The following is a 17,490-nucleotide window of genomic DNA, read 5'->3' as shown; positions in this document are numbered from 1 at the left end:
GCATGAGACGAGGAGGGCAAGATTTCAAGACAAGTTGTCGCAGCATCTGAATCACTCCCGCAAAGACCCAAACTGCATGCGGTGACTGACGTGGGTACAAGTGACAGTCACGTAAAACAGACCCAGTGCGCGTGAGTGTGCAAGTCCACTGAGGAGGGCGTGGGACGACGCCGAGCAACGGCTGCTCGTGTTTCCAGGCATGACGGTAGTCTCAGCGCCTGTTTCTAAAAGCACCCTACCTATCTTCTGGGGGTGCACACTGCAACAGACGCAGGTAGGCGGCAGGCGGCAGGGTGTCTGGGCACGCTGAGGAGCAGCACAGGGAGCCGAGACACCCATGAATGAAAAATGCGAAGCCTGGGACAGAAATGTGGGAGTTGGCTGCACTGCTCTCTCTTCCTTCACACGTGGTTGAAATTTTCCATAATGAAAATTTCTTTAAAATACAGGCTCTACTGGGGCGCCTGGGTGGCTCAGTGGGTTAAAGCCTCTGCCTTCGGCTCAGGTCATGGTCTCAGGGTCCTGGGATCGAGCCCCGCATCGGGCTCTCTGCTCAGCGGGGAGCCTGCTTCCTCCTCTCTCTCTGCCTGCCTCTCTGCCTACTTGTGATCTCTGTCAAATAAATAAAATCTTTAAAAAAAAAATACAGGCTCTACTATTCAAAATTTATTCACAAATCTTCTAAAATATACACCTCCAAGAAATTTCTCTCGGTCCAGGTAGTAAACTTCTCTGCAGCAAGAATCACAGAGTTTATGATCATGAACTGAGGTTCTGTCTAAAATGATGAGTATGGGGGAAAGGTCAAAGCCGTGACCACGGCTGCAGAGACGATGCAGCTGCGACCAGGGTCCCAGGAGGTGAGCCAGAGACCTCGGGGTGTGCTCACATCACCACGTCCCCCAGAATCAAAACCTGGCACACAGCACATCAAGAGCCCAGACCTCCCATACAGGCCTAAAAAAAAAAAAAAAAAAAAAAGCTTAAAGCACACACAAAACAAACAAAAAAACAAAGAACTATGACAGCGTCGAAGCACGGCAAAACTTACACTCTTGTAACTACGATAAAACGTGAAAGAGACACACACTGGATCACAGACAGGCAAACTCACATCACAAACACACCCTCTTACAAATCAACCTTACCATAGGGTAAACAGTCTTCACGTTTTCCATGCTTAAATATTTGTGCCTTTAAAAAAAAAAGTCAAATGTTACAAATACATTTACAAATTTAAACATAAATCATCAGGACAGTTCACTGCATCTTCCATAATTTTTACTCTAAATACCACAAAATAGCGAACAGTTTCTACACATGATAAAAGAATTATAAGAAGCAGGAGAGGCAATGTCGGAAAAGGACTTCGTGCAGTAGGAATGCGACCGGAAGGCCAGTCCACTTCGGGAGGGCAAGGCATCGCTGGTGACAAGCACCGAGCTGCCAGTGAGGGCAGCAGCCGTAAGGACAGCGAAGAACCTCACTGGGTTTTCTTTAGGGACCTGAGTGGGGCACCAGGGGGGCTCAGGCAGTTAAGCATCTGTCTTCAGCTCAAGTCATGATTCCACCATCCCGGGATCGAGTCCCACATCGGGCTCCCCGCTCAGGAGAGAATCTGCTTCTCCCTCTCCTTCCGCTGCCCCAACCCCCTCCCCCAACTCCTGTTCTCTCTCACTCCACTCTGTTTCCCTCAAATAAATAACCTTTTTAAAAATCTTTGAGGACCTGTATACAAGAAAAGGCGTCAAAGGGTCGAAGTTACCGGCCCAGGCAGCTGTCACGAAGGTCGGGAGCCCAGGCGTGCACTCCTGCGCAGTCAGCACGCGAGAAAGGGCTCCCCGTGCTTCTCACACACATTTGCTCATCCTGGGGGGCCCTGACAAGGCACCTCCCACCCCTTCTCCTGTAACCAGGGGCAACGTCCAAATCACAGCCCTCACAAGCTCCAGAATGCTCAACCTGAAATTTTACCCTCCACTTTCAGGTCCGAAGAAAAATGGGACAATTCACACAAGCATCCAAGCCCCTTAAACAAAGAATCCTAGCATTGAGCACTTCCAAGAATTTCTTACAAGAATTTCCTCTCCTTCAGAAACAGTATTTAACCAGCAAAGGGAGCACTCCTTCTGTTTTAGATGTGAAGGTATGTAAGCCCACGTGCGCTAGACTCCGGTCCCCGGACAGCAGGTCCTGACCGTCAAGGAGCTGCTCAGCCCTTCGAGCTGCCCCCACAGACAGACAAGCTAGCCAGACCCCAGACTATCAGAGCCCACAGACTCCTCACAACGGCTACCGTTTTAAGTCCCAGGCTTTGGGTTGTTACCCAACAGAGAACTCTCGACTTGGGAAATTCACCCTGTAGGTAAGGGTGCTTCTGTCTATGCCTGGACAGGAGACGCCACCCTGACGGCAGCATGAGGACACGCGGCAGGGACGTAAAGAGAACCCACCAGGGCAGGAAGTCTGAGGGGAAGGAGGGAAGGGCTGTGAGCAGCCAGGAACAGAGCTAACAGCACTTGGGGGTTGGTTAAAGTGTTCTCTGGGAGATGGCTGGGGGGCTCAGTTAGTTGTCTGCCTTTGGCTCAGGTCATGATCCCCGGGTCCTAGGATCGCGTCCCACGTCAGGCTCCCTGCTTCTCCCTCTCCCTCTGACCTCCTCCCTGATGTGCTCTCTCTCTCTCTCTTTCTCTTTCTCTCAAATAAAACCTTCCAAAAAAGCGTTTTGGGGGTTCATTCACCAACTAAACTAATAAGAATTTAAAATACTATAACATGCCAGAAGTGATCTTTCCTGTGAACGTTCTTTATTTGCCGAATTCTTCATAAAGTCTCGGTAAGAACAGAACAAAAACGGTGAACGGTGGTGCTGACGCGGCCCCACCGCAGTGCTTGGGCAGATGGTGACAGGCCTCTGCCTGGAGACACCTGGCTTGGCCCCAGCAGTCCCCACCCCAAAGAGAAGGGCCAGCACTGAGGCCCAGCGACAGCCACTGTCTGGACTAATGGAAACCAATACTGCATCCTTTATGGGTATGAGAGGAGTTCTATCCCTCTGCTCTTCCCAACCTTGAACCCACAGGATAACCCAAGCTCTCTGTATGTGAGGAGAAGGGTCACTCAGTCCCAGCCCCCTCATGAACAGACTCAGACTCATGGAAAAGGATGAAAAGGAAGGGAAAAAAACAAAATCAATGAAGAAAAGGGTTTCATTTTTGTTAGTCTTTTTTTTTAAGATTTTATTTATTTGATTTTTTTTCAAAGATTTATTTGAGAAAGAGGAAGCGAGGGAGAGCATGAGCAGGGGGAGAGGCAGAGGGAGAAAGAAGGAGAAGCAGACTCCACAAGGAGCAGGGATCCTGACCTCAATCCCAGGACCCTAGGATCATGACCTGAGCCCAAGGCAGGCGCTTAACCCATTGAGCCACCCAGACATCCCAGTCTGCTTTTACACATAAAAATGGGGCACGTTCACCGCCACTCACTCTTGAGAGCGTGTGGCTGTACAGGCACACACAGCAGTGGGGCAAACGCTCTCGTCTTCTGATGGTCTCAAGCACCCCTCAGCCAGGCCGTGAAATGGGAAGTAGACGCTTTTCATGGAGCATAAACCATGAACCAAGTGGACACGCCTCTGAAAGCGCCACTTTGCCCAAGCAGTCACACCTCTTGGAGATCAGAGAAAACACCACCAAGCAGCCCAGGAGAAATGACCGTCAGGGCTGTTTCTGTTGTTCTAGAAACCAGCACAGCGCAGGTGCAAACAAAAGGGAGTTTCTTAGTAATCATTCTAAACTACCACACCTTTCGACTGCTACCCACCCAAGCCGGCTTTTCTGCACTGTGCACACCAGCTTCTCCTCCCCAGGGCATGTTCTCTGAGCCTGTGAATCACAGGCTGTCAGCTGTGCGGGACCAGTCCGCCCTGCTGCCGAGCAGGAGACACTGGTCTAAGGCTCCCTCCGGCACCACCAAGTCAAGGCCAAGAAAAGCAGCTCCACCCGGGACCTGGGAAAAAGGTCCCCCACACCAGACCAGCTCAGGGGTACCCCTCGCCAGCACCTGTGAACTCTCCCGTGAGCTGGTGCGTGCCCTCTGAACCAGCCCACCACCGGGTGGGCACCCGGTGTTGGGGTACGGTCCCCAGCGCCCCAGGAAAACATGACAGCAAAAACACACCAGCAGTCAGGCTCGAGCCAGGCGAAGCGGGCTCCTCCCTTGCTGTACTCCTGACTCTTGTCCCAGTGCGAGGAGCGGACCATGCCCCTCACGGGGGTTGTGTCACACGCAATGGGGATAAAAGGAAACACCATCAGGCAGCGATGCAACCAGCTTCAGGATGGACAGCGTTTAGAGCCCGCCCCACCGTCCTCGGCTGGGCCACAGCACGCCCACCCAGGGCCACACCCTCCATGGAAGGCAGCAAAGCCCAATGGCGCTGCCTCTTTGTGTCACCCCGGAATGCGCTCTACAGAGGAATTCTAACACACCCTCCTACCACCCCTGGCTGGAACCCACCGCACCTGCCGGCTCACAACGATAAAAGAGAAGGGGCGTTCGAAGCCAGCGTGCCACCGTCCCCAAAATAACAGTAAGCGGACACTGGTCAGAGAAGCCCTGAGAAGCCCTGAGAGATGCAGAAGCAGCCGTGTCCTGAGGACAGTGCCCACCCAGGCTGCACTCCAGGACCAGGCCCTGGCCAGGCGGAGGTCCACCCTGCTAAGGGGACAAGCCAGCCAGACCAGAGGCACCTCCAGCCCCCAGGAGAAGCAGGACATCTCTTTTCCCTCGAGGGTGACCACTCTGGGTGTGGCCTTCGGGGTCCCCCATCCCCCGCCTCATGGGAGCCTGTCAGACTCCATAAACTGACCTTCCACACAAAGGCCTTCAAGAACCTTTAACAGAAGAATGTCAGGGGCGCCTGGGTGGCTCAGTGGATTAAGCCGCTGCCTTCGGCTCAGGTCATGGTCTCAGGGTCCTGGGATCGAGCCCCGCATCGGGCTCTCTGCTCCACAGGGAGCCTGCTTCCTCCTCTCTCTCTGCCTTCCTCTCTGCCTACTTGTGATCTCTCTGTCAAATAAATAAATAAAAATCTTTAAAAAAAAAAGAATGTCAAACACCATAAAGCTGGAGATCTGAAAGCTCCCATGAAAAAGGACTGGAATCACTCCTAAGAGCAGCAGACATGGTCCTGGGCAGCCCCACGCGGTGAGGAGGGAAGACCAGCAGGAGACGTCCAACACTGACCCGGGATCAGCAGGACACAGTCCCTCCTGAAGAGGTCTTTGCTATTCCCACTGGCTTCAACAGCCAGTAACTTTAGATAAAAACAACTGTTTCTCAATCAACTGAAAAATACCAAAAATCCTGGTCACACATCTCCTGCTTGCCTAACGCAGAGTACGTGGAAGGTGCCGGAGACACGATTCCTGCCGCAGAGAACTTAGTAACCAGCTGGCCGGTGCAGCAAGAGCCCCATTCCCACACCAGAGCAGTGCGGCCACAGGCTCAGAGGGGACAAGACCCCAAGCCATGCTGGCACCTGGGCAGGGAGAGGCTCTGAACCCAGCGGGAGGAAAGGGACCCCCCCCCCAGCCAGGAGGCCCCCAAGAGGCCCCCCTCCCCTCCAAGTGAAAGTGAGGAGAGGAGACCCAACAAGGAGCAGGAGAAAAAGCAGGTGGCGCGCCTCACCCAGGGACTAGACGGGCACAGCACTGAGCCCACCGAGGGACTTGGACAGGGCCAGTGACCCGAGCAAGAACGCCCACCGCAGGAGCCACCGAGAAGGGCCTCTGCCGCTCCGGGCCCACGCCGCCATGCGCACCGTGTCCTGAACCAGGGCGCACACGAGGGCGCACCAGCACAGGGCCCCACACCCTGGGGGAAACCAACACAAGCAGCCTGCTTGGCCCGACTCTGCCCGGCGCCTGGTGCCCTGCCAGAGAGGCCTGGAGGACAGACTTCTGCAGGCCGTCTACTCTGCAGCTCAGGCTCCCCAACCCCGTTCCTGGGCCCTCTGCCCCTCGTTCTGCAGCGGCGCCACTGAAGGGTGCACAGACAAAGCACAGCTGCGGCTGAGAGACCGAGACGGGTGGGCGCCGCTGTCCCCAGAGCGGACGCCGCTGTCCCCAGAGCGGACGCCGCTGTCCCCAGAGCGGTCGCCGCGGTCAGAGCCGGCTCCTGTGCGGAGGGCGTGCCAGAGCAGAGAGCCGTTCTAGGCCCAGGACAGACTCCTGCCCCAGAGTGGAGGATGGGCCATGGAGGCGGTGGCCAGCACGTGAGGCAAGGAGGGCCAGGCCAGCGACACAACCCCAGGTCTCATCCACACGGCCAGGTGAGACTGGACCTGGGTCCTGCCTGAGCACCCTTGTTTGCTGCTGGGCCTCATTCCCCGGGCTGACAGGAGGAGGGAAAAGTGACAGAATGACAGGCACAAGCTCGGACTCCTGGGGTCGGAAGCACAGCAGATGCACAGGCCTAGGGCTCTGTGGGACTCAGAAGGACCAGGAACTAAAGGTCAAGGGTGACTCCAGAGAGAAACATCCGTGGCCCTCCAACAGCAAGGACCCGGCCTGAGAAACACCTGCTTAAGGGGAGGGGTAAGGGCGGCCAGGTCCCATTCACCACAACCACCAAGAGGGTGGGAGCTACAAGGCCCCCGCATGGCCCACAGTGGAGGCCACAGGCCCAGCTGGATAGAGGGCACCGGCCGGGAGGCCCGCAGCTCTGGGCCAGCTCCATGCCAGCTGCCCCGCTGCGTGCTCCTTCTGCGTCCAGGAGGCGGAGAGCCTGGGACCAGCAAGGCCCCCTCCCCTGTGAGCGAGGGCTCGGCTGGGCTGCCTGCGAGCATGCACCTGTCCAGCAGGACACGTCATCTCCTCACACAGCAGGTGTAAAAACCAGGCCCGCCAATGGGATTAAAGGCGTGCCACACAGCATGCGTGTTTCGACAAGACTCATGTCACCACGCTGCCTGCCCCACGTAAAATGCTGAGTTCCATAAAATTAAACCAGTATCAGAGGCGGCTGCTCCGTGGATTTAAATCCACAAGGAAACTGAAGGTTCCCATGTCCCCTGCATCCCCCCAGAAGAGCACATCAGCCTGAAACACACACACACTCACAGGGCTCTTACCCCAGCCTCCACCCGAAACCCTGCCCCGGCAAGGGCTACGACTAAGAAGCTCAACTGGGCCATTTGTCCTCCGGCCACACTGAACCCTACAGGAAACCACAGAGTGCTGCTCTCCAGAGAGCCCTCAGAGGAAAGAAAGCAAAGCCTCCCTGACAAGTGTTCTGGATAATCAGGTGGCTTCTTTTCATCTTCAAAGAGCATGACATGCACTAATTAGCCTCCACACCACCCTCTGAGGTAAGAGCTTTGTTATTTCCCTTGGACAGGCGGGGAGAGGAGCACGGAGGAAGGCCTTCGCCTCTGCCTGGGGTCACAGGTGTTGCTACAGGGCGTCCTGAGGCTCAGGACCTGCCGCAGCAGACGGGCCTCCCTCAGGGCAGCAAAGCACCCAAGGGCAGAGCCAACAAGCCTGGAGCCCAGGACGTGCATTTCTGGTGCATCCCGCCCTCACCAAACCGACAGCCGCTCCGCCTGGGCTGGAGACACCTTTTATCTACTTAGACTCCAGGCAAAACCAGAACGGCTTCGGGCGTTGGGGACGGGATGACCCGACTTTTAGTGTCTGCGACAACAAAACATTCTATCCTTCCATGAGAGCTACGCTTCTGTTGCGGAGAGAGTGAGTAACACAAACTTCCCGTGAGGGGACACGGTCGTAACTGGCGAAGAGAGCGTCTTGCTGCCGCTCATCGCACCAGCCGTGCTTCCGTGTGAGAAGCCCATCCTCAGCAACACAAGCTCCCAGCCGCCTCCCAGCCACCACAAGGACGCACGAAGAGAAACCCCCATCCCCCGTCAGTCATTAGGCCACTCAGTTCGAGCAGTGAGAGCCAAGAAGGCGCAACCAGCAACAAGGAAGAAGTGGCAGCACGTTCAAATGACGACCACTTTCAACCTTTAATACTGAGCTTTCCTCCTTCGAATTTCCTCCTTTTGCAATAACCCTAATGCTGAAAGCAGGACGAAGCCAGAGGACCTTCCAGGCACAGGAAGCCACCGGACTCCTGTTTCCCCACACGAGAGTTAAAACTCAGCGCCGCAAGAGGAACATGCTTCCAGGAAAATAAAATCAAACCCTAGTTTCGATGGTGCTTGTTACGAGTTCACCTGTTTTGCCTAGCTCACGCTAATGAACAGGTGGAGAGAAACGAAGCCAAGTGCATCAAAGGAGACAGACGCAATCCGAAAGCACAATACACCTGCAGGTTCCATCACGCAGAGCGGACGCCCGGCCTCTGCCGTTCAGGTCTGACGAGCTCATGGTGAAACCTGCTCCCTGTCCAGGAGAGCCCAGCACCCTACACCACTTCCTCCTCCCCAGGCAGCATCAGCGGTAATTACACCAAATCACCGCTTTGAAAAGGAAAAGAGAAAAGGAAACAAGATGTATAACTCCAGAAAGACCCTAGATTTTCCAGAGGAAACAGAGGGGCTCCAGAAGGTTCCAGAAGGTTCCAGCCCTGCAGGCTGCCAGTTCCCAGCAGCTTCATTTACTCACTTCCCTAGGATTTGAGTTGCCCTGTCAGGCCACTGCCCACCTCGCTGAGGGCGCCCCTCTCCAAACAGCTCTGAGATACGGCTGCCAGGCTGCTCGGGTGCCCTGCTGGGGGAGGGGCAGAAGCTTTGGGGAAAATCCCTCTATTTCTCAAGAAAAAGAAAGAACTTCTCCTAAGGGTGGAGCCTAGAGACACCCACATCCACAGCTCTCCCCCACTCCCGGCTGGCTCTCCGCACTGAGAGGGGTGCTGACCTGCTCCCACAGCTGCTAGGACAACACTCGGCAGCCTGTCCCACCACAGCACTGGGTTTTGCCATTAAAGGCGTGTGTCTCCCCATTAGGAAGCAGCAGCAGAAAACGTGGGAACAATGCAGAAACAAGCAACAAGATGGTGGCTCGGTGGTTTGGGCCCTGCCTTCGGCTCGGGCCATGGTCTCGGGGCCCTGGGATCGAGTCCCGCGTCGGGCTCTCTGCTCGGCGGGGAGCCTGCTTCCCTCTCACTCTCTCTGCCTGCCTCTCCGCCTACTTGTGATCTCTCTGTCAAATAAATAAAATCTTTAAAAAAAAAAAAAAAGTAAATAAAAGGACCTAGGGCAAAGCAACGCAGAACTGGACAAAAAGGGTCCCCTATGCCCTTCTCAACCTTCAGGAAGAGCATCAGAGTCCCAGGGACCTGAGCCCAGGAACAAGGGGGCTGTCAGGAACTCTCGCACACGGCTTGAGTACACAGGTCCGCCACTGTCTCTTCCAGGAGACCTGCCTCCCTGCTGCCAGACCAGGCGGGGGCCACACAGGCATCACCTGCCCACAGATCCCTAGGGCAGTCACAGCAGTCTCCAGCCCTACAGCCTAGTCACCCTGCTGGCCCAGCTGCCCCTATGTGTATCTACACAGCTGTGGCTCCTGGAAAGGTGGTTCCTGGAGGGGTGGCTTCCGGGCAAAGTTACAGGAGACCCTAAGAGCCCGTCCCAGATACAAATTCCTGACTGGGCAAAGAAGGTCTAAAGTAGGACCCTAACCACGAAAGCCAGTTAGGTCGAATGTGCCTGACTCTCCTGCGCCCACACTCCATGGGTCTAGCACTTTGCCCTGACAGATGCAGAGAGACCGAGAGGCTCCGGCTACATTGTCAGACCTTCTGATTGTTTCTCTATGACCTAAGACTTCTCAGTGAAACTCAGGGCAAAAAATTAAGACTCCCCTTACACCCAAACCTTCAAATAAAGCATCTCTACCCCATTCACCCATCCTGTACCAGAATTACCTAAAACGTAAACGCGCCTCCCCAGACTTCGGGCAATGACAGCCCGGTGGGCACACGTCTGTGTCACGCGTCTCCCCCACCCATCCACATCCACACCAGGTGCCCCTGCGGACAGCCTCACCCTGACTGACTCCTATCGTGGCAATTACCCTGAAAATCCCAATAAAACCCTCTTCTAAGCGCCGCCACCGCAGAGAGCTGGAATGAGAGCCACCTGAGGGCACAGGCTGTGCGTCTACACAAGCTGACACCCCATGTTTCCTCAGTAGCACAGGTGTGTGCCATGGATAAGAAAAAACATAGAAAATATTTAAATTGTTCAGTTAAAAAACAAAAACAATTGTTACATACCCAAGGGAACTAAGATGTATGTTCCAACAAAAACTCACACCAGAAGTCCAGGTTAGCACTACTCATAAGAACCACGGATACCCACACAGCGGGTATTACTTGGCCATAAAAAAAGAGTGAATTACTGATCTAAGCTACAACACGGATGAACCCTGAGAACACAACACTAAGTGAAAGAAGCCATTGACAAAGGTCACGTTGTACAATTCCATTTATATTAAATGTTCAGAATGAGCAAATCCACAGAGACAGAAACTAAATTAATGGGGAACGACTGCTAATAGTTGCGGGGTTTCCTTTAGGGGTGATGAGGATATTTTGGAATTAGTGGTCATGGCTGTGCGACCTTGTGCATGTACGAAACGATCACTGACCTATATACTTTAAAAAAACAGATTACTCGTGGTGTATGAATTATCTCTCAGTTTATTCTTAAAGATTTTTAAAGATTTATTTTAGAGAGTCTGTGCACACACGTACGCACAAACACGCGTGCCCAAGCAGGGACAGAGGCAAAGAGAGAGAGAGACAGAGAGAGGCAGACTCCCTGCTGAGCAGAGGCGCCCCCCACCCCCCTGCAAGATGGGTTCAATCCCACAACCCACAAGATAGTGACCTGAGCCAAAATCAAGGGCTGGACATTCAAATGCCTAAGACACCCCAGCACCCTTCTCTCAGTATTTTTTAAAAACTAGTGCACAACATATCACATTCGTTTACAGAATAGAAGAAAGAAGGGAAAAAAAACAAAACACAGCACCTCAACAGACCACAGGAATTCAGAAAATGTTCTATTTTTCCAGGTTTCTTTACAAAATGTCTTGAAATATTCTCCTCTGAAAGGCTCTGCCCTTCCTGAAGACAACAGCAACATGAATGGAAAGAAACAGATGCCGAGAACGTTCCGAGAGGCCAGGCAGTCTGTGCCCTACGTGTCCAGGACAGGGTGTGCATTAGAAAGGGCTGTCCCCAGGCCCTGGTGGCAGCCCCAGCCGTCACGTCCTCTCTCCCTACATCCTGTGCCCACTGCCCTGTGATAACACCATCAGCCCCACTTTCCACTGGCCCTCATGGCCTCCCACGCCTCATCCCACCTGTCAACAGCCGACACACGGGACGACACCCAAGAAAATGATGTCACACTGAGTCACTGGTCCAAACGTCTCCATTTACACCCAGTCCAAAATGCCCTGCGCTCCAAAAGTGGGCCCTGGGCCTCTACAGCTTCAGACAAAGGCCACAAGTCCGAGCTGCTGCAATTAGAGAGCAGAGAGGAGGCACCACGTCCCCAACACCCAAGGACCATGAGAGCCTCTGCAGCCTCCCCTCTTCTGGAACTGTCCTCCTCGTTAGCACGAGAAAAGGCAACACAGTAGAAAGACGAAGCAGGAAGTGGGAAAGGGTAGGAGGCAGGGCACCAACCAGGGCACTCTGGACAGGTGCCTGTGTGTTTCACACACCTGTTCCTAACACCCTAACCCAGGGAGCTGAACAAAATCGAAGTTCAAACCTCCTGCCTCATTTCATCAGAGCTCGTTCCGATAATTATACTCTGTAACGCAATTACCCAGCAGGAAACCCAAGGAGGACAGGCCCTGCCCACCTGCCTGCCTACCTGCCCAGCTCTGTGGACACCACTGCCACCTGGTGGCCACGCACCAGGCTGGCTCAGGCCACCTCCTTCACTGGAGCAGAAAGCCCAGGGTGGACCACCCAAAGACAGGCCTGGGTCATGAGGTGCAGTGCTGTGCCGTTGGGGTCAACGGTCTCTTACTGTGTTCCAGCTACTTCAGAATGGACTCAAAGTTAAGAAAACCTGTCCCCTCCCCCGGGGGAGTGTTTACCAGGGCCTGGAGTGTACCATCCATGGCAATGACTCCCTCGATGGTCTGGAAGGAGGAGCGGGCCAAGGTGTGCAGGCTCCAGTCCAAGAAACCTGCCATCTTCTCCTGCTTGACATCGGGCCGCGTGACAAACCTGCCAGAAGGGACAAACAGGCAGGCTGACAGCTCAGTCAAGGCCCCAACCAAAGAGAGCTCAACCCCTTCCAGCCCACCAGGTCCTCCCATCAAGAGGAGTCTCCATGTCAGGACATCTGTCCTCGCATTGTGAATTCTGTCCTCCTTTCAAGACAGGCACTCTAGGACACTCTCCAATCTAAAACACCAAGACGGGGTGCCTGGGGGGCTCAGTCGTTAAGCGTTTGCCTTCAGCTCAGGTCATGATCCGGGGTCCTGGGATCAAGCTGCTCAGAAGGAAGCCTGCTTCTCCCTCTCCCACTCCCCCTGCTTGTGTTCCCTCTCTCACTGTCTCTCTCTCTCTGTGTCAAATAAATAAAATTAAAAAAAATAATAAAACACCGAGACACTACCCAGACCATGGCCTTCAGGTAGTCACTCCCCATGACCTCTCCCAGGTGATACACAAGCCCATACCCCCCCCCCAGTTCTCCTTCCTCCTGGGCTCCCACTCATCCTGGGACCCCCACACCGCAGGACCACCTTTCCCGTCCCCACCACTGCCCAGGAGCCCCACCAACACCTACTACTCAGCCCTTCCCTTTCCTTGGCCCAAATCCATCTCTGCCTTAGGACACTGTACCACCTCACACGGCAAGGCCTGGCCCAGCGGCAGGCCCCAGGCCCTCTCTCCCTGCACCTGTCATGGGTGTTCCTTCCCCCCACCCCCTCCACCCAGTGCCGCACAGCCCTGTGCAGCCCACACAGGCTCAGCTCGACACTCCTGGGAGCTCGGATGGCACATACCGGACCCTGCCCACTCTTACATGCCTGGTCTAAGCCGGCAGCCACCCCCGAGCCCCCACACCCACGCCTGAGCCCCCTTTATTCCAGTTCACAGTTCGCACGCCAGGCCCTGAGCTCTCTGACTCAGGGGCTCGGGTTGAACCCGTCCTCTCCTGGGAAATCTTCACTCCTGGGGCGGCAGCACAGGAAACGGGCACCGAACACGAAGAGACACAGGGCGGGAGACGTGCAGCCTCTGAGAGAGGCCCAAGGACACCCTCCCACGGAGACGGGAGACCAGAGTCGGGAGACAGGACCTCGCACCCCCTTCGCTGCCCCCCACACTTAATGCAGCAGAAACCCGTTTGACGACATGCGGGCCCACGTCTCCCGCCTGTGGGCGCCACGCACACTACGGCTTGCTCGGGAGCCGCGCTCGGTGCGGTTCTGGTCGCTGCCTCAGCAACCCTGCGGGAAGCTCTCGTCCCACCTCAGAGCCCTCTCTTCCCTAAGAGCCACTGCCTGTGAGGCTCACCCAGCGCAGTCACAGCACCGCCTGGAGGCACCCACAACCTGCCCAATGGGCTGGGGCACTTGTAACGCCCTGAAAACCAGCCCCGACCAGGCAAGACGCTTACTCGTCCCGACCACTAGAGGGTGCAGGAAGAGTCCTGCCAAGAGGTTGGGTCTGTTTGCAGGTCACCTTTCCTGGAGGACCGCAGGGAGGGAACAAAGAAAGGTTTAGGGCTTCACCTCCCCAGTCCGAAGAGATGGGGTGCTCCACAAAGTAAACTCAACATAACTCTACCAAACCCTCAGTATTGCTGGTGATAAAAAATAACAGAAACAGGGGCGCCTGGGTGGCTCAGTGGGTTAAAGCCTCTGCCTTCGGCTCAGGTCATGATCCCAGGGTCCCGGGATCGAGCCCCGCATCAGGCGCTGTGCTCAGTGGGGAGCCTGCTCGCTCCTCTCTCTCTGCCTCTCTGCCTGCTTGTGATCTGTCAAATAAGTAAATAAAATCTTTAAAACAAAAACAAACAAACAAACATTATTTTTCATTTAATAAATTTGTCAAACGTTAGGATCACACACAGTACTGGTAAATATGGGAGAAAGATAACCTTTCCAGTAATTGCATTTAAAACCCCGAAAATGTCCATTCTACTTGCAGGAGTTCATCTCTAAGACTCAACCAGAACGGTACCAAGATTTCTGTAACACGTTCACGACAACACTGACTCTACTAACACGTTGCAGGGCAACGGTCTACATGTCCAGTAGGGGACTGGAGAAACAGTAACACATTCACACCGTAACTGTATTTTGGAAAAAGACTGAATAAAGCTCCAGGCCCACCTGTCGGCACCTGTGGGACAAGTGTGTACAGCAACGTGTCCCCAGACAGACACGCCCACAGACGATGGCAGGCGCAAAGGCAGAGCAGTTACCTCTCTGGGGGATGAAAGTACATGCGGATTTTGTACTTAACACTTTTTTTTCTTTTCCAAAACACGTGATTACTCTTACAATTAAAAAGAAACTATTTATTTTTTCTTAAAGACTTTGTTTATTTATTTGACAGAGATCACAAGCAGGCAGAGAGGCAGAGAGAGAGGAGGAAGCAGGCTCCCCACTGAGCAGAGAGCCCAACGTGGGGCTCGATCCCAGGACGCTGAGACCATGACCCGAGCCGAAGGTAGAAGCTTTAGCCCAATGAGCCACTCAGGTGCCCCGAAACTCTTTTTTTTAAGCACGAGAAACCTCTGTCAAGCGAGTATCTCCCTCCTCCGGGTGAAGCACTGCGGTGGGCTCCCGTGTTCCCCTCACACCTGAAATCAGCTCTGTACTCACGCTGTGCCCTAGGCTGCAGCAAGTGCCGCACAAACACTTCACCCAGGGCCCCCTGCCCTACAGAGCAAGGGTTTCTCTTACCATGTCCAAGTTCATGGCTACACATCCAAGTATAAGGGGACCCTGAATGAGGTGGTGCCCATTTTCCCAATCAAAATATCCAAAAGTTTTTATGGCCCATTTTCAACTTTCACAAATGTAGAGTGAGGGAAAGCCAAATTTTCTCATTTATTTACTCCACTCACTGATTTTAAGTCACATGTCCTACAAAAGATTAATGCAGAAAAATCGCTTCCTTCCATTCTCATTTCTTTTTTTTTTTTTTTAAAGATTTTATTTTATTTATTTGACAGAGAGAGATCACAAGGCAGAGAGGCAGGCAGAGAGAGAGGAGGAAGCAGGCTCCCTACCGAGCAGAGAGCCTGATGTGGGGCTCGATCCCAGGACCCTCGGATCATGACTTGAGCCGAAGGCAGAGGCTTTAACCTACTGAGCCACCCACGCGCCCCTCCATTCTCATTTCATGGAACAAGTTGACACAGTTCTCACCCACATCTTAGGTGTTTTTCAGAGACCCGGGGCCACTGCTGGGTCAGCTCCCCAAGCTCATCGACAAAGCCGTGTTCACATGTTGGAGGCACAGTCTGCTTTTCAGTCAACAGAGAATGTTTGGGGATTTTTCTTTTTTTTAAAGATTTTATTTATTTGACAGAGATCACAAGTAGGCAGAGAGGCAGGCAGAGAGGGAGAGAGGAGGAAGCAGGCTCCCCGCCAAGCAGAGAGCCCGACGCGGGATTCGATCCCAGGACCCTGAGATCATGACCTGAGCCGAAGGCAGAGGCTTTAAACCACTGAGCCACCCAGGCGCCCTGGGGATTTTTATCCCCAGACACACTGACTCAATCAAGCTCATGATCTCCATAAACCACAGTGGTAACAGCTTTCCAAGTGACTTTACAGACTCATCTAACGGCCACCACCCCAAAGGCGAGGTCCTGGCCGAGGCATAAATAACCTGCTCCAAATCTGTGCTCCGCTGACGGGCCTGTCGGGTGACCTCCGGGAGCCCCCAGCCCAGCACTCTCAGGGTCAGAAGTCTCCTGCAGCCAAACAGCCAACGCTCCCTCAAAGAAAGGTTAAGTACTGGGCAGTAGGAAAGACTTCCCCAGGCCCATCATCCTGGAGTCCTCCTCCAAGGTTCCACAGCAACACAGGGAACACAGAAGAATATGTAAGACAAACCCTCTCAGAACACACCAGTCTCGTACAGACCAACACAGCTGTGAGGGGGCCAACGGGTACTTACTTGGACACAAGGACTGCGGCTGCATCTCGGGCCTTGTCACTGACAACCAAGTAGGTCTAGAAGAAAGGATCAAGGACAGGCACTGTTACACACACCATATAGATCTCTGGGACCCCGTCACCGGCCAGTCCCACACACGGGAGCTCCTGAAGAAGCCAGCCCGTGAAGCTTCTAGGCAGAGGCCAAATTTCAAAGCTGTAAAAACCACCCGAAACTCGAACTGCAGTTGCCAGCAGCTGCCAAATACTGCGCTCAGTGCCCGGCAGGTGTCCCGCTGCACAGAGCATGTGGCCAGACCCCGTGAAATACACATGTGTAAAAACACCAGAAAAGTGAAACGCATATGTGTCACCCAGCTGTAAAAAAGAATCACAGGGGCACCTGGGCGGCTCAGTCCGCTGAGTGTGTGACTCAGCAAGGAGTCTGCTTGAGACACTCTCTCCCTCTCCCTCTGACCTTCCTCCTGCTCATCCTCCCGCTCTCCCTCAAAAATAAATACATAGGGGCGCCTGGGTGGCTCAGTGGGTTAAGCCGCTGCCTTCGGCTCAGGTCATGATCCCAGGGTCCTGGGATCGAGCCCGCATCGGGCTCTCTGCTCCGCGGGGAGCCTGCTTCCTCCTCTCCCTCTGCCTGCCTCTCTGCCTGCTTGTGATCTCTGTCTGTCAAATAAATACATAAACTCTTTAAATAAATACAACATAGATAAATACATAAATCTTTAAAAAAAAATCGGTGTCCACAACGCACACTCAGGACCTGTCAACACGTTAGTACACAGAACGGTGAGGAGGCCCCACTCAAACAGAAGAGGACCCAGGGTTAACACAAATGAGTAACTTTCCCTCGGAGGCTGCCTTAGGAAGTTTCTAATTCTCATCTCAACTAACTCTTTTCCAAATGATACATACACAAAAGATCTTTTCTCTGGGGGAAAATCACATATCCAGCGCCAAACCTTTAGAAACATATCGTCGCTCACCTGGCAATCCCACTTACAAGATAAATACACGAAGAGTATGTAAAGGGCGTTGAACCCCATACTACTTCTCACAGAACACAACCAGAAACAAACTCAATGTCCATCTGAGACCATTTTTTTTTTTAAAAGACTGAGTTATTTATTTGAGAGAGAGAGCACGTGTGCCCCCGTGCGTGGTGGGGCAAGGGCAGAGGGAGAGAGCATCTCAAGCAGACAGCACAGAGCCCCGAATGGGGCTGGACCCCACAACCCTGGTCACGACCTGGCCCGAAACCAAGAGTCAGACACTCACCAACTGTGCCATCCAGGTGCCCCAAGAGAATATTTCTAAAATCAGGGCTCGGCGGAGCCCCTTTTCCCTC

General features: G+C 53.9%; 1 protein-coding gene across 4 annotated transcripts in view; it reads right to left on the bottom strand.

The window, feature by feature from the left end:
- TBCD (tubulin folding cofactor D) overlaps nucleotides 1–17,490 on the bottom strand; it is a 152,590-nt gene that overhangs the window by 122,805 nt on the left and 12,295 nt on the right. For all 4 annotated transcript variants that reach the window (XR_006815858.1, XM_045984081.1, XM_045984082.1 and 1 more), the window contains exons 6-8: nucleotides 16,150–16,205; nucleotides 12,093–12,225; nucleotides 1,149–1,194 (exon numbers count right to left, since the gene is read on the bottom strand). Coding sequence is in view for 3 of the 4 variants with exons in the window: in XM_045984081.1 (XP_045840037.1) it covers nucleotides 1,149–1,194; nucleotides 12,093–12,225; nucleotides 16,150–16,205 (235 nt within the window). In the remaining variant the exon portion in view is untranslated. The remainder of the gene's footprint in view (nucleotides 1–1,148; nucleotides 1,195–12,092; nucleotides 12,226–16,149; nucleotides 16,206–17,490) is intronic.

This window comes from Meles meles, chromosome 18 (genome assembly GCF_922984935.1).
Source record: "Meles meles chromosome 18, mMelMel3.1 paternal haplotype, whole genome shotgun sequence".
Classification (NCBI taxonomy): Eukaryota; Metazoa; Chordata; class Mammalia; order Carnivora; family Mustelidae; genus Meles; species Meles meles.
This window is presented reverse-complemented; position numbering and strand designations above follow the sequence as displayed.